This window comes from Letharia lupina, assembly GCF_014066315.1.
Source record: "Letharia lupina isolate WasteWater1 chromosome Unknown contig_4, whole genome shotgun sequence".
In the NCBI taxonomy this organism is placed as follows: Eukaryota; Fungi; Ascomycota; class Lecanoromycetes; order Lecanorales; family Parmeliaceae; genus Letharia; species Letharia lupina.
In genome coordinates this window covers 197,772-209,765 of record NW_023502973.1, presented here as the reverse complement: position 1 = coordinate 209,765, position 11,994 = coordinate 197,772, and the positions used below count along the sequence as shown (strand labels likewise).

Below are 11,994 nucleotides of genomic sequence, written 5' to 3'. Positions count from 1 at the left end.
CGACAGCCATATACCAACTACCCCTAACGCCGACATCGCCACTCTCTCCCGCAGCAATGTCAGATGCAGGAGGGCCCATCGAGGAAATCAGCAGCAAAGACGCATTAGCCACAGCGTTATCCGTTATCGGGACAGAGCGGGACGCTCTAACGCAGCTTGAAGGCCTGTATGCGTCTGATGATATTGCCCAAGCGGGACTTGCCAACTCTGTCAATGTCATCACTACGTCTATCTGCTCTGGTGGGAAATTGGTAGTCGTCGGCGTTGGAAAGAGTGGCAAAATCGGCCAGAAGGTGGTAGCGACAATGAACAGCTTTGGCATCCGAAGCGCCTTCCTTCACCCCACAGAAGCTTTGCATGGCGACTTAGGCATGATAGGAGAAGTATGCATCCTTGTTACTCCTAGGAGACTACGAAGCTGACTGTTTGCACCAGAATGATACAATCCTCGTCATTACTTTCTCCGGAAGGACGCCGGAACTACTGAATCTTCTGCCCTATCTTCCTCTCGACATGGCGCTTATAGCGGTTACATCCCATGCGACCCCATCGACATGTCCCCTATTTGAATCTCGGTCTCCGCATCTATCGATTCTTCTCCCAGCACCCATTCCAACTTCCGAGGTCGACTCATTTGGTGTGGCTGCTCCAACCACGTCCACCACGGTTGCACTTGCTTTGACTGACGCCCTAGCAATGGCGGTTGCTCGACGTCTTCATCTTGATCCTTCAGTGGTTTTCCAGGGCTATCATCCTGGTGGCACCATCGGTCTCAGTCATCGAGCGAGCGGTTTGTCATCAACGAACGGCGGAAACCCTTCCCCTGTTGAAGTCTAGATGACCATCTGCAGCCACGACTGGGTATCGCGTCTTGCTGTTTAGCTGGAATCTTCTCATCATCTGAACACCTACGTAAGATCGATTCAAACGACAACAGTCCCTCAAGGTCGGATTTGTGAACTCTCTGTTGCAGGTTCCTTCCTAGATCGCATTCTGCCAGATATTGAGAACATTTCAGACGCGCTCGGAAGACTTGGTCTGAGAACATCAATTGCATGCTCGGTCGTTGACTACAAATATTTCAAGCCAACCTTGTTTGATACCGGTAAAAACTTGCCTCCTCGGTTGTTGACAACTATTTTCGATGCCTGAGAACGAGGATCGACAATTGCATCCTCGGTTGCTGATGACTATTTTCGGCGAAGAGCAGCACAATTGGGGACCAAATGATTCCGGGTTCTCTCACAGTGTCGGAAGCTGGATTTTCCACTGTTGTCACCATGTAGCTAACCGTTGCTGGATGTTCGAGGTGTAGCAAATAGCAGGGCCTCCGAGCCTATGTAGCAAGTCATGTTCCTCATCTCTTTGAGCATTTGACACATAGCTTGCAACAGTGAAAGTTAACATCTTCTGGTGGTATCAAGACTCCCTTATCAAGATGTATTTTAAATATAACTTTTACCCTAAGTCCCTCAGGGGTAGACCATTGTCTATCAATATCCGGTGAGCAATGCGGAATTGGCGGAAGATCTCGTTACCACAAGGCTTATCAGTTGAGATAAGTGCGTAAGGCTGAACGTTTCATTGGCGCTAAACCCAGCCCGGCCTGGACCCCAGCTTTCAGAAGGTCCCCAGTCCCATCCATCATGTGCCTGACCCACGCCTCACATCAAGCTCCAATATTCTTGCTTGATGCTGTGACCATCTATAATTCAACACCATCATGCAATCAATGCTCGAGATGACATTAATCCCTCGCTAGTTGACAATTATACCTCGAAGATCCCTGCACCCCGAGCTAGCCATATGACTCTTGAATCCGAGTCATTCACACTCTCTCCACTTTCGATATCGACACAATGAAGGTGTAACGTCCTGTTTGGCGTTTTGCGGTCAGGCTGCAACTTTCTAAACCGAGATACAGAAGCTGTCTTAAACATTGGAGCCAGCCTTGTGCATTGACCGCCCTCCAAGCGCCCTCTCAGGCACCAGTATCACAAGCATACGTTCTCGAGCCTTCCCTGGCCTGTGCCCCGTCTTCTTCACCAACAGTAATGCATCCATAGCAATCAAGCCGCACAGCCCCGCCTGCATGCGCATCCACTGCCCACGCTCAACGCTTTCCGGTTGAAGAGGCAGCCCGTCAAGACCCCTGAACACCGGCGTTATCATGTGATCATGGAGTCTTCAATCATTGGATGAGTTTGGATGGGACTGCTGGATATAATATACACCTCGCAAAGGTAGACGATTGATTTCTGAACATCCAGTCTCGACGTTCGAAGCCCTGGTGCCTTAGCCCACACCCGACCCCAGCGCAGCCATCATGCACCAACACCCTCGACCGTCGCCGGTTACGGCTTCCCCAGCAAACTCTCCACGAACAAATCCCACACGGACCAATAACCCTAGAGAAGAGCTTCCGATGGGATCAAGAGCAGGCTCAGGCAGGGGTACACCGAGTGAGCAAGGAATTGGAGTAGGCGAAGGAGCGGACGCAATACTACGGGACCCAGAGAGCGCCAGTCAAGGCAAAGACTCGGTTGCCAAATTAAATCAGGTCGTTCAGGTGTGTTTTCACGGTACCCTTCACACTGAAAGAAACGGACTGTTCTAATTTTTGATCTTAGAACTACTTTACGAAATCTGCCTTGACTATCCTCGATTCCCGGGTTTCTCTGCCGCAGGCATATTCAAAAGACTCTACGGTCAAAAGGGTGAACAAATGGGTCAGTACTTCTACCTAGACTTTCCTCAGCTTGGTCACGCGAATACAGGGCTGATTGCCCCTTCTACTATAGTTCAATGTCGAGATCAACGAGACCGATATCCTCCGAAATGACGTTCGCCTTTGGCGAAGTTGCGACGCTGTTAGCCATCGACCTCCACCAATGATTATCGAATTATATATCGATGCGCAAGATCTTACGAATCATCAAAGTCTGGTGATTATTGATGAGCAAGGGAGGCGATGGGACGTAGAAGAGGCGCTGAACAAGTCCCCATCTTCGTCAGCTGGGGGCAGTGTTCAAACTTCGCGACCTGAAGTTGTCATTGAGAGATGGGTCATACAACTTGGGCAATCTCCAGGGGATATCCCGCAGGACTTGAGCACCAATAACCCTCGCACCTACAAAAATACTGTTGTGCTCTTACGATCGCTCTACTCCGTTTCAAGGCTCCTTCCCGCCTGGAAAATTGGCAAAAGGTCGTCTAAGACCGGCTCAGCTCCCAAGTTGCCAAAACTCAAATATCGTATCACGCAAGGTCCTCAATCCGAACAAGAATCCAAGAATGATCACTTGGCAATAGCTCTGTTCAAAAGTGATGATGAGGTCCTCGATACATTCGTGTTCGAGCCCATCGATTCTCCTGCTGGATCCTTTCGTCTCCAGGTTTCATATCGAACCCAGTGCGACTTTCGCGTTGACAACTCAGAAGCGTTTCTGAGCTCCAGATTTATGGGCATGGACGACCAGTACTTTGAGCCGTCTCTTGGACGTAGGGAAGACCCTAACAAACAACGAAAGGATTACGCTGTTCGCACCACTACTGAAGCAGCTGGCTCGTTACCTCACAACAGGCGAGACAGTATCCCGCGTCCCGATCAAGGCCAAGCGTATGGCAGCATGTCGACTTTTCACCAACCTGGCCCACCTACCAGCTCGAGTCCATTATCTGCTCTCCGTGCTGCACAAATTGCGCGTTCTGAATCCCCCGAGGATACGGTATCCAGGAGAGGACCACCAAATACGCGATCAGCGCAAGGATCTAGGTCGTCTCTCCGCTCCGCTGACGGTGGCCCCGGAGTGGGTAGGAGACCATCTGTATCTTTCATGCCTTTCAAGAGTCCCTCGTTGTCTGCCTCGCCTTCTCAGGCCGAGCAGCTGATGACCTCAATCCCACGAGGATCCTTGGGGAAAGCGTCACCTCTGGCTGCTTTGGCGGAGGCCAGAGCGCCTTCAACTCTTGGACCATACGGTTCGGTTCCCTCACGAGGTTCACCAAATGCAGCAGATGTCCCGTCTTCGATATCCATTTCGCCGAAGCCTGGTCCTCCGCACAGATATAGCAGTAGTTTTGGACACAGGAAAGCTAAATTGTCCATTGGCGGTAGCAGCAGGACAGAAGATGACAACAGCAGTGGGAAAGCCAGCTTAACTTCTTCTAACGCCCAACCTGGATCTGGTGTCTTGGCCGAAGGTGGAGGCGCCAGCTCGGGCTCCATCCCGACAGATGATGATAATATCTCTGATTTCCTCAAGTTGTTGGATCAGAAAAAGGATCTGAAAAGCTTCAGGCATTCCAACGATCAGGCTGCAACTGAAGCCTCAACGAGGCGGACAAGCGCTGCCTTGAATAAGTTTCAGCGTATGAGAGACTCGAACGATGCTTTATATAGCTCAATGTCGTCTTCTCATCTGTTGCATCGTTCATCATCATCCTCAAGCCGTCAATTGTCAAGCGTACCGCCAATGGTAGCCGGAACTTCAATATCCCCATCATCATCACCAGGGAAGCCCATCTCCCCCCACACGCCTCATACGCCTGCTGTCCCTTCAAGATTAAGCGCTAACAGTACCATCGAGTATCCTCATCGTGTCCCTAGTCGGGGTGAAGAGCGCCGTCCACGCCCTGCTGCCACGGATGGTGCTCGGGACGCTAGAAGTAATCGAGATTCATCAACTGGAGCAATTGACATCCCAAATTCTCCACGACCGTTCCAGCCTAGCTATCGACGGTCGAGCTCGGCCGCGCAGCAAGCCCGAAATATGCCATATGAAGACGATGAGATTTTCCCTTTCGGGATGCGCAGTGCGAGTCTTGGCGTCGATGACCGGCCGCCAGTCAGCCTCGGCGCCCTCGCTGGCATGCATGAGGGCGACGTGCCCGACGAATCCGCCGTGGCAGTGCCGAGTGTCGAAACCCGCGAATCCGCTTTTGGATCTCCTTTCGATGCCGAAAGGGGCAATCGACCACAGCCTTCGTCATTTGAGCACCGCGAGGAAGCTGGCTCCTTGCAAACTCGCGTCGCACCCTACCGTCCTCGTATCGGTAGGGGAAGTGGAAGGGGCACCCCCCCGCAGAACTCCGCGTCTAGTCTCGCTGAGCGAGGCAGTGTTAGTGGAAGCTCAGATCATCGTGGTAGCAGATCTAGCTTTCCTCGACCTCCGAGCAATTTTGAGGATGAGGAGCCGCTACTCTTTGCCATGAGTGACTTTGGCGCTACTCAGCAATCACATCGAAGTCTGGAAGAGAACCGAGGTGGGGAGAGAGGCAGCAGTGATTCGGGGGCATCGTCGAGGAAAGGGAGCAGGAGAGGTGGATACTGACCTGTCCTCAACTTTAGCTGTGGATACGCATGGAGTATTCTGCTAGAGGTTAAAATGCGCATTATAGGATATACTCTGGCGTTCAGGGCTGGGTTTGATGTTGAACCTTTTCTTCAGCAAAAATGGGGACTGAGGATCGCAAACCCTTCTTCAACGACATCTTGACTCTTATTTCTCGATGTTATACATACACTTCATTGCCAGTCGCGCATTTCAGCGAATGAGGCTGTTACATAGATTGGATTGGGAGCAAAAAGGGCCGGATGGCGCTGGTGGCGCATTGGCTCGGGAAGTGATGAAGTGCAGAATGCCATAGTAGGAGGGAGAGAAGAGGCTTAAGGAGATCAAAGACCATACGTATTTTTGGATTGACTATCTACACTTTGGCAAGAACTGTTCATCGTATTGAAAGTCCATGCCCCTCAAGAGATGTCTCTCATTGGCTGTCAAAGGTCTCCTATCGGGACGCGATAACATGCCAAGCACAATCTAGCTTCCTGCGAGTCATTCCGCCCGAGGGCCACACGTCCATTCTTCCTTCCCCACATTTACAGTTCCTACCACTGCAGCACCTTCTTTCATATCTCTCCCACTCTGTTTCCAGACACCTCCCTCAGTATCATACAGCTTACCTGCAATAGTTGTCCCAGAAACCTTCGGCAAGCCCAATTGACACCGAATCTCTCAACGCCCCCCAAACCCACGCCTACCTAGATCACTCGATCAAGACACGCATTTTTCTCCTCTCCCCTCCTTTCCTACTCAACCTTTTCAGAACCCTTCCGTCCTTCACCGAGCGCCTTTAAACAAGCCGTAGCCCTCGAGGTTACAGCGAGGCGCGTTCCCTGGGGCGACTGGAAGGACCTTCCATCGCTCCCCTCGCTCGCATATGAGTACCCTGCTCTGGAAGTACTACTTCGAAAATGACGCAGAGAATTTTCGACAAGTGCTCGCTCGAGCCACCTACAATGCCTCCGCGCAGTCTACAAAGGGCGGTGGTGGAGGAAGGGCAGGAAGCGTTGGTATTGCGGGGAGCCCAGGCGCAACGTTGGGGACATCACCGACCTTGAGTAAGAGTGCGAAAGGATCTAGTTGGAGCAATCAAAGAGCTCCGTCGGGTAATGCGACGCCGAAGTCGCTTGCGAATGTGACGTTGAGCCGCGCAGATGTCAATTGGAGGGACTCTCATGGTGTCACACTGCTGCATCATATAGCATCGTCGACCAACGAGAATGCATCGGAGTTCGCCATTGCATTGCTACAGCTCCCGCTTCTGGACCTCTATGTTCAGGATGAGGAAAGTGGATGGACCGCACTACACCGAGCTCTGTATTTTGGCAACATCACAATCGCGCGGGCATTGATGGACCGGGACATCCAAGATGCTATGGAACATTCGACTATGGGCCCATCTCACGCTGCAGGTGGTTTGATCAAGATCAAGGATAGAGAGGGCAACAGCCCTTTCGACGTGTATGGGGCATCAATCACAAGCCGGAACATCAGACAAGACTCAGGCGCCCCGCTGTTAGCTGGAAGCCAAGATGATGAAGACAGTGAAATGGCTCAGGGTGTCAGCGGAGACACCAACGATAATGACGGCCCAAGCAGAGTAGTTGCACCGAGGACACGAATCGAAGGAGATGAGATATTCGCCTTTGGCAGTAATAAGAACTTTACACTAGGGTTTGGGGATGAGGACGACCGCCAGTTTCCCGAGCGAATCTTCCTGAAGCGTCCCGACCATCTATTACGCCGTCTATACAACGAGTATGAGGCTCAGAATTCTCGCGCGAGCGCTCAAGCTGCGGAGGGACGTTTTCCACCTTCGCAAACCAACCAACTCCCAGCGCTTGTTCAATATCGTCCCATCGTTGTACAGGACGTTCAGCTGTCCAAGTTGCATTCCGCCGTTCTTACCACGGACCCTGAAGCCAACATGTACATGTGCGGCTTTGGCAAGGGAGGCAGGCTTGGGTCTGGAGATGAAACCACCAGGTTTGGGTTCATCAGCGTACATGGCGGAGGTCTTTTGGGCAAGAAGGTCATACATGTTGCGCTTGGACAGAATCATAGCATTGCCATCTCAAGCGAAGGCGAGACTTTTACTTGGGGCAGTAATGGCTTTGGTCAACTCGGCTATGCGCCCAATACTTCCGCTACCATGGACGAAGAGCCCACCCAGTTGTTGCCACGACAGGTCTTTGGCCCTCTGAAACGCGAAATCGTGGTAGGAGCTGCCGCTTCTAGCATCCATACTGTGGTACACACAGCCAGCTCTTTGTTCACATTTGGCAAGAACGAGGGCCAGCTCGGCCTCTTCGACTCCGATGCTCGCTCGCTTGCGATCCAGAACACGCCACGAAAGGTCGCTGCATCGCTCTTCTCGTCTTCCGTGAAGTCAGTATCAGCTATTGACAAGGCTACTATATGTCTCCTGGAAAATCACGATGTGTGGGTCTTTTCCAATTATGGCTATGCGAAGATGGCGTTTCCACTGGAAGCATTCTCCAACTACTTTCTGAACAGTATATGGGGTGCCAGGGCTGAAGGTGCTGAGAATCACATATGTAAGGTCACTTCTGGTGGTGATACCATATGTGCAATGTCGAGCATGGGCGATGTGTTCACCGTACATGTCAGCCAAAAGGTAGAGGCTTCAAGTGCTACATCATCAACCACCAACCCGTCAAAGATACGTTTAGCCTTATCGCCTCCACAGCGCGTCTGGTCTCTGAAGAAAGGTCACATGGCCGTAAAAGATGTGGATGTCAGCCAAGACGGCTCTATCGTAATCTGTACAGAATCTGGGTCAGTGTGGCGAAGGGTTAAGCGTGCCAAGATCAAAGACGCGAGTGCTGCTGGTCTTGCAGAATACAAAGCAAAAGACTACAAATTCTCTCGTGTACCCGGTTTGACAAGGATTGCGGCGGTAAGAAGCAATACCTTCGGCGCATACGCTGCCGTCCGTAGGGATTGTGATGTTCTCAAAATCCAGATTGACGTCGAGTGCAAAATGCTGTGGCAGGATTTGTACCCTCTTCTTCCGTTTCACGGGTTCGCAGAGGAGGACTCCGAGACTGAAGAACCAACACCGCGCTTCTGGAAATCAAGTCAGCCCAATGACGTTGCGACAATCCGAAGGGCTGTGCTGACTGTTCCAGACCTCGAAGAGAAATTGGCAAGCTATCTTAGTGATAGTCTTGGTTCGAAAGAGACGGCGTATAGTGCCCGAGTTGGGACCACGCTCTCTGACGTCCGCATCCCCGTTCATGGTTTTGTCTTGGCAGCTCGCAGCGAGTCCATGAGGCAAGGACTTGCAATATTTCGGAAGCATTACTTTTTCTCGATCCCCGAAGTCGTGACGATCGAGTATGACAGCGAAGGGAAGACCCTGATACTCTTTCAAGGCCTGGATTTTATCACCGTCTTTAATCTCGTCCTATACCTGTATACTGACTCTGTGGTCGACGTTTGGCATTACACGAGACACGCGCCGTCATCAGCCTTCCGCTATCGTCAAATTAGGACCGAGCTGATGAAGATAGCTTCCGGTTTGGAGATGCGTAAACTCGAGCAAGCAGTCAGAGTGATGACGGAACCACCAAAGTCCTTGCACGAAGACTTTGAGTTGGCGATCCGCCAGCCTGGATATTTCGACGACGGCAACGTAGAGGTTGAGCTTGATGGTAAAAATGTGAAGGTTCATAGCGCACTTATGTGCCAGAGGTGCCCTTTCTTCGAAGGGCTCTTCGAAGGCCGTGCTGCGGGTCTATGGCTTTCTTCCAGGCGCGAGCAACTGAAAGAACCGGAGGAAGCCATCAAGGTGGACTTGAAGCATGTGGACCCTAGTGTCTTCGACTTTGTACTGCGGCATATCTACGCCGACACTGATGAGGAGATGTTTGAGGATGTTGTGACTACTGATTTCGACGCCTTCCTAGACCTCGTGATGGAAGTCATGTCTGTTGCGAATGAATTGATGCTCGAGCGGCTCGCCCAGTGCTGTCAGAAGGTGCTAGGCCGATATGGTGAGAACAATGACTCGTGGCCTCATGCGCACTGTTGCTGACTAATTCAAGTTAATACACGCAACGTCTGCCAGCTGCTGAACGCTGTCGCTCCGTGCTCGGTCACGCAGTTCAAAGACGCTGCGCTTGAGTACATCTGTCTGAACCTCGAGGGCATGCTTGAGAACCAGTAAGCATCGCAGTCTTTCTTTCCTGCTAAAATCGCTCTGACCAGACTCAGTCTCCTCAACGAGCTGGATGAGGATCTCATTCTCGAGCTGGATGAAGTCGTCCGCCAAAATCAACTGGCATGTCTACCAATTGCAAAAAGCGGCAAGGCCGAAGACGACTTGATCGAAAAGTATCCTCAGCTCCTCGAATTAATGGCACGAAGTAAACGCATCAAGATCGATTCGGTATCCTTGCAGACTCGGCTCCCTGAGCGTGAAGCAAAGTCCTCCGGGGGTTCTAAGGCCAAAGCCGCGTTTTTCGAAGATTTTCATCAGTCGCCCTCGGTGTCGAAGTCTCAATCGAGAGCATCTCGCGATCGAAATAGCCAGTCCAAGAGCCCTTCTTTGCGGGCTAAGAGCTCTGCCGCGGACCTCATGTTTGAGATGGAAGAAGATGGTGGACCTGAAGCAGAGGCGGCTGACAAAAGCACGCCCGATCGCCATCGCCGCCACAAAGCCAATACTCCTGAGTCACTGTTGCCTTCTCCGCAGATCACCATGGGCTATGAAACCGACGATGGGCGAGCTGCCTCATCTTCCAAAACAGAGGGCGCCATCGCAGCTTCAACCAGTCCTTCATCCTACAAAAGCCAGGGTAACTCCACTGGTAAATCTCCTGGCGAAATAAGCAGCAAGCAGCCCTGGGCTCCTCCTTCAATGACTGCCACTAAGCTAGACATGAAAGATATCATGGCCCAAGCGTCAGCCCATAGCGTATCGAGTATTTCAACAGGGCTTTCTTTCCGTGCTAAGGAGAGTGAAGCTTCTACCAGTGGCTTACCTACGAAGCTATCCCAGAAAGAGCGTAAGAAGCAACAGCAACAACAGCAGCTTCGATCACCACAGAACTTCCCAACGCCAAACCCAAGTTCAACCGAAAATCGAGCACAGAGCGAGAGCTCGGTGTCGCCATGGCAGGTGGCATCCACTGGTCCAAAGCTTTCATTAAAGGATGTCCTCGGTACAGAGAGCACCAAGTCGCCATCATCCGAGGCTAAAAGCATACCTCGTACCCCATCGCCACTTACGATGAGACAAACCGTTCCTGGAAAGGCACCCGCGGCTCGAAGGGCTGCCAGTGGCCCTGCCCCAACGTTAGCTCCGACACAAAACCGCAGCATCTCAACGCCCGACGCCTCCAAAGCCTCAGCCCAAAATCCGCCTACGGCTTCACGCTCATCATCAGTCCAGCAACCAATCCAATCGATCCGCCACAAGCCTTTACCTGTCGAACCCACTCTCCAACTTTCAATGTCCGATATACTCTACCAGCAACAGACGGAGAAAGACATCATCAAAGAAGCAGCCGCCAAGAGGAGCTTGCAAGAGATCCAAGAAGAGCAAGCATTTCAGGAATGGTGGGATGAGGAGAGTCGGAGGGTTAGGGAGGAAGAGGAGTTAGCCGCAAGGCCCGCTGCTCGAGGTGGGAGAGGAGCGAGAGGGAAAGTGAGAGGTGGTTCCAGGGGAAGAGGGAGAGGGAGAGGGAGAGGTGACGGAGCTTCTGCAGGCAGAGGAGGGAAGAAAGTTGGGGGTGGACGAGGTAACGGATAGATGAGACATGAAGGTGAAAGCAAGGAATGTACATAACGAGGCATGACGGCATGCTAGGCCTAGCACACAAAGCCTGCACTCGACATATTTTATTCATCAAAACAAAATCACCAGCCCATCTAGATTACCTTATCCACTCCCTACCCGCATAAACCGACACCGTACCGTGGACTCATGCCCTCCCTTCCCTTCCCTTCCCTTCCCTTCCCTTCCCTTCCCTTCCCTTCCCTTCCTCAATCTTCCAATCTTCCAATCTTCCACCCCCTTTTCCTCTCAAATCTTCCAACTCTTCCCCTCCCCTTTTTTGCCGCCGTACTCTACATACGTACGCAAGCACGTACGTATGCAAGCAAGCACCATCCGTGCTTAGGCTCACGTTTCACTTTTCTGTCATTCATGCACTTTTCTGTCATTCGTGACCTTTTTTGTCGTTCATGACCTTTTTCTCTTTTATGAACTTGTCTCTCATTCATTCATTCATGCATGCATGCACTTTCTCTCTATCTCGCTCGCTTTCTCTCTCTCTCTCTCGCTTTCTCTCACTCATGAACTTTCTCTCACTCATGACCTTTTCTGTCGTTCATTCATTCACGCATGCATGCACTTTCTCTCTCTCTCTCTCTTATGAACTTTCTCTCTCTCTCGCTTTCTCTCATTCATGAACTTTCTCTCACTCATGACCTTTTCTCTCACTCATGAACTTTTCTGTCGTTCATGACCTTTTATCTCACTCATGACCTTTTTCTCTCTCTCTCCCTCTCTCTCACACACACATTCACTCTCTTTAAACACAACATAAAATTTATCAAATCCCATCTCCTTGCCATATAGATGCAGCTAGAGCAGACGCCGGCTTTTGGATTTGTAGGT

General features: G+C 51.4%; 3 protein-coding genes across 3 annotated transcripts; all 3 read left to right on the top strand.

Moving 5' to 3' along the window:
* Positions 1 to 56: 56 nt before the first annotated feature.
* On the top strand, positions 57 to 837 carry HO133_007639 (uncharacterized protein; the record flags this gene model as incomplete). Its single annotated transcript, XM_037298509.1, has 2 exons — positions 57 to 383; positions 436 to 837. 2 exons carry the CDS (start codon positions 57 to 59, stop codon positions 835 to 837), a joined length of 729 nt encoding a protein of 242 aa, XP_037155845.1.
* Positions 838 to 2,326: 1,489 nt separating this feature from the next.
* On the top strand, positions 2,327 to 5,333 carry HO133_007638 (uncharacterized protein; the record flags this gene model as incomplete). The annotated part of the gene is made up of 3 exons (XM_037298508.1): positions 2,327 to 2,569; positions 2,631 to 2,729; positions 2,802 to 5,333. The coding sequence occupies 3 exons, from the start codon at positions 2,327 to 2,329 to the stop codon at positions 5,331 to 5,333; spliced, it is 2,874 nt and encodes a 957-aa protein (XP_037155844.1).
* An 889-nt stretch (positions 5,334 to 6,222) lies between these two features.
* On the top strand, positions 6,223 to 11,124 carry HO133_007637 (uncharacterized protein; the record flags this gene model as incomplete). Its single annotated transcript, XM_037298507.1, has 3 exons — positions 6,223 to 9,364; positions 9,416 to 9,533; positions 9,585 to 11,124. The coding sequence occupies 3 exons, from the start codon at positions 6,223 to 6,225 to the stop codon at positions 11,122 to 11,124; spliced, it is 4,800 nt and encodes a 1,599-aa protein (XP_037155843.1).
* Between the last annotated feature and the right edge of the window lie 870 nt (positions 11,125 to 11,994).